Here is a 2,289-nt window from a genome sequence, read left to right as displayed (position 1 = left end):
GTCGAGTAAAATATCTGTCCTTGAGACATTACTTTGTAATTTTTATTTTTTATTTTTATGAAAATCTTTTTATCTTTCTTTAACAGAAGAGGAGAAACTTCATCTGCTGCCATGATAAAAGTGGTAATTTGTAACTTCTTAGGCAGCAATTTTAAACATTTTATGCAAAAATATGCACATTCAAATCTGATGCTTTATTTTGTTCTAGATTGGTCTTGCAGCTCTGGCTGGAATGATCTGCGGTAAGTTCATCCTGCTAATGAACATTCTGTTTTGTCAGGTTGACTAATTGCAGACCATGGCATAATTTTTCTTTTTTTAGGATCATGGGCTCAGGAAGAAGTATTCAGTAAGAGTCTTCTACTTAAGTTGAATTTAGTCGACATGAATGACCTTTCATTATATACTATAATGTACAGTTAATCCCAAAGGTACTCATATCTGTCGCAGATTAAGGCTTAAAAACATTCACATGAAAAATCTTTACTTCGTATCAAAGAAGTCAGAGCCCTTTTTTAATTGCCAAAAAGCTTCTTTTTTTTTGCATGCTTCCACTGGTATCTTTAGACATTCACATATTGAGATGTGCTCCATGTCTTTGAAGTTGGAGGGCCCCCCCTTGCCCATCCTCCTAATCTTTAGCTCCCTTGCACAAATTCTTTATCATATTCAAGTCTGACAGGAGCACGCTGCAATTATTTCTTACAGTCAGAAGAAACATATGGATAAAATTAAAAGATATCTAGAAACCCAAACCTGCCAGGAATAGTAATAATTGTGAGCTGCGCTGTAGTTTTACACAGTAAACTAATGGTGTGACGTGTTTCTGTGTTTTGTCCCTTAGACTTCACGTCTCCACTTATCCCAAGTGAGTTCCTAATTTCTAATCAATTTGAAATCTAAAGCACACATTTGTGGTATTTATAATACAGCAGTTGAATTTAACTCATACATAGACAGCACATCGACATATTTAGATTACTTTTTATTTTCTTTAAACCACAAATATGTTTTTATTATGCTCATTAAAATTATGTTTTTCTCTTTTTTCTTTTGCCTAATGAAAATCCCGTCAGATCCACAAGGTTAGACTTTATTTGTTTTTATTTGAACATTTTAAAAACAAGATAAATATGTTATTTTTGTCATTCAGATTGACCGCTACATTTATTTTTGAAATAATATTTTCGTTTGCTAAAATACATACTCTTCTCCTGTTTCTTGTCTCATAGACCTTAATCCACTTATAGAAGGTCAGATTTTAATTTGAGATCACTTTGACATTTAAACATAATTTATTTTACAGATAGAAACTGACGCTCTCTGCTTTCTTTTTAAAATCTGTTTAGGAGTTCGGTGCCATCATCCCACCGACCTTCGTAAGAAGAATCCACTTTTTGTTTTCTTAGAACTATCAGTTTCACCTGGACTTATATTTTAGTGATCTTGACACCTTTATAAGCTGCAAATCCATCTGCAAAGTTAATTTGACGTTTTTTATTTGTTTATTTGTTTTCAGAGTGCTGGACCCAGTGGTTTGAGACTGATAATCCCTCAAGTCATGAAGACATGGAAAATCTTGCCAAAATTGTCCGAAAGCATCCTGGACAGATCTGCCCGGACCCAATAGATATAGAAGCTAGGACACTGTCTGGTCTAACTCCAGAAGAAGCAGGAGACATAATTCAAATGTAAGTTTCACAAACATGGAAGTTTCATGGAAGTGAATTGAATAAAATAGCCCTTATTAGTTAACCCTTGCTTAAATGATGAGGTTTGTCACTTATTTATTTTTCTATCTTTGTGACACACGTCCTGTACAAATCATCTGAAAAACAAACAATTATGTTAGAGAAATCGTCCCATCAAATAAAAGCAGTGGATCACATTTAAATTAGAATTTGTTAAACCACCTTTTGATTCCATTTCATTAATCTAATACAATTACTGAAACTTATTGTTACGGCTTCAAAACATTTCCCATCTGTATAGAAGCTAGTCACATTTTTGCTCCAAAGTGGCTTTGCCCAGTTATTCCACACAAATCCTGAGGGGAATGGTGAGCTTTTCTTTAAACTCTGAACTTTAGCTCTTTCCTTCAATTTGTATTGGATCCAGTTCTCTGACTCTGATCTCCATTTGGTTTCCTTTGGCTTGGATTGATTGTCTTGGTTTAAAATAAAAGAGAGACCTATCAGGGAGCGGTGTTTAACCGGTGAGTGAAGACGCAGGCAGGACCCAGGATGTAGCGGTAAATGATGAATTTAATGATAAGGACTTCTCAAAAGG

At 34.5% G+C, this 2,289-nt stretch overlaps 1 protein-coding gene across 1 annotated transcript in view; it reads left to right on the top strand.

Moving 5' to 3' along the window:
- Nucleotides 1-327: 327 nt before the first annotated feature.
- Nucleotides 328-2,289, top strand: part of LOC103457460 (cell migration-inducing and hyaluronan-binding protein-like) — a 7,792-nt gene continuing 5,830 nt past the window's right edge. The window contains exons 1-6 of the mRNA XM_008397598.1: nt 328-349; nt 845-868; nt 1,077-1,085; nt 1,233-1,253; nt 1,350-1,379; nt 1,520-1,691. Of these exons, the coding sequence (XP_008395820.1) occupies nt 1,570-1,691 (122 nt within the window). The 5' untranslated portion in view covers nt 328-349; nt 845-868; nt 1,077-1,085; ... (1 more) ...; nt 1,350-1,379; nt 1,520-1,569. The remainder of the gene's footprint in view (nt 350-844; nt 869-1,076; nt 1,086-1,232; nt 1,254-1,349; nt 1,380-1,519; nt 1,692-2,289) is intronic.

This window comes from Poecilia reticulata, linkage group LG21 (genome assembly GCF_000633615.1).
Source record: "Poecilia reticulata strain Guanapo linkage group LG21, Guppy_female_1.0+MT, whole genome shotgun sequence".
Lineage (NCBI taxonomy): Eukaryota > Metazoa > Chordata > Actinopteri > Cyprinodontiformes > Poeciliidae > Poecilia > Poecilia reticulata.
Note: the sequence above shows the minus strand (reverse complement) of the source record. Positions and strands in the feature narration are given on the sequence as shown.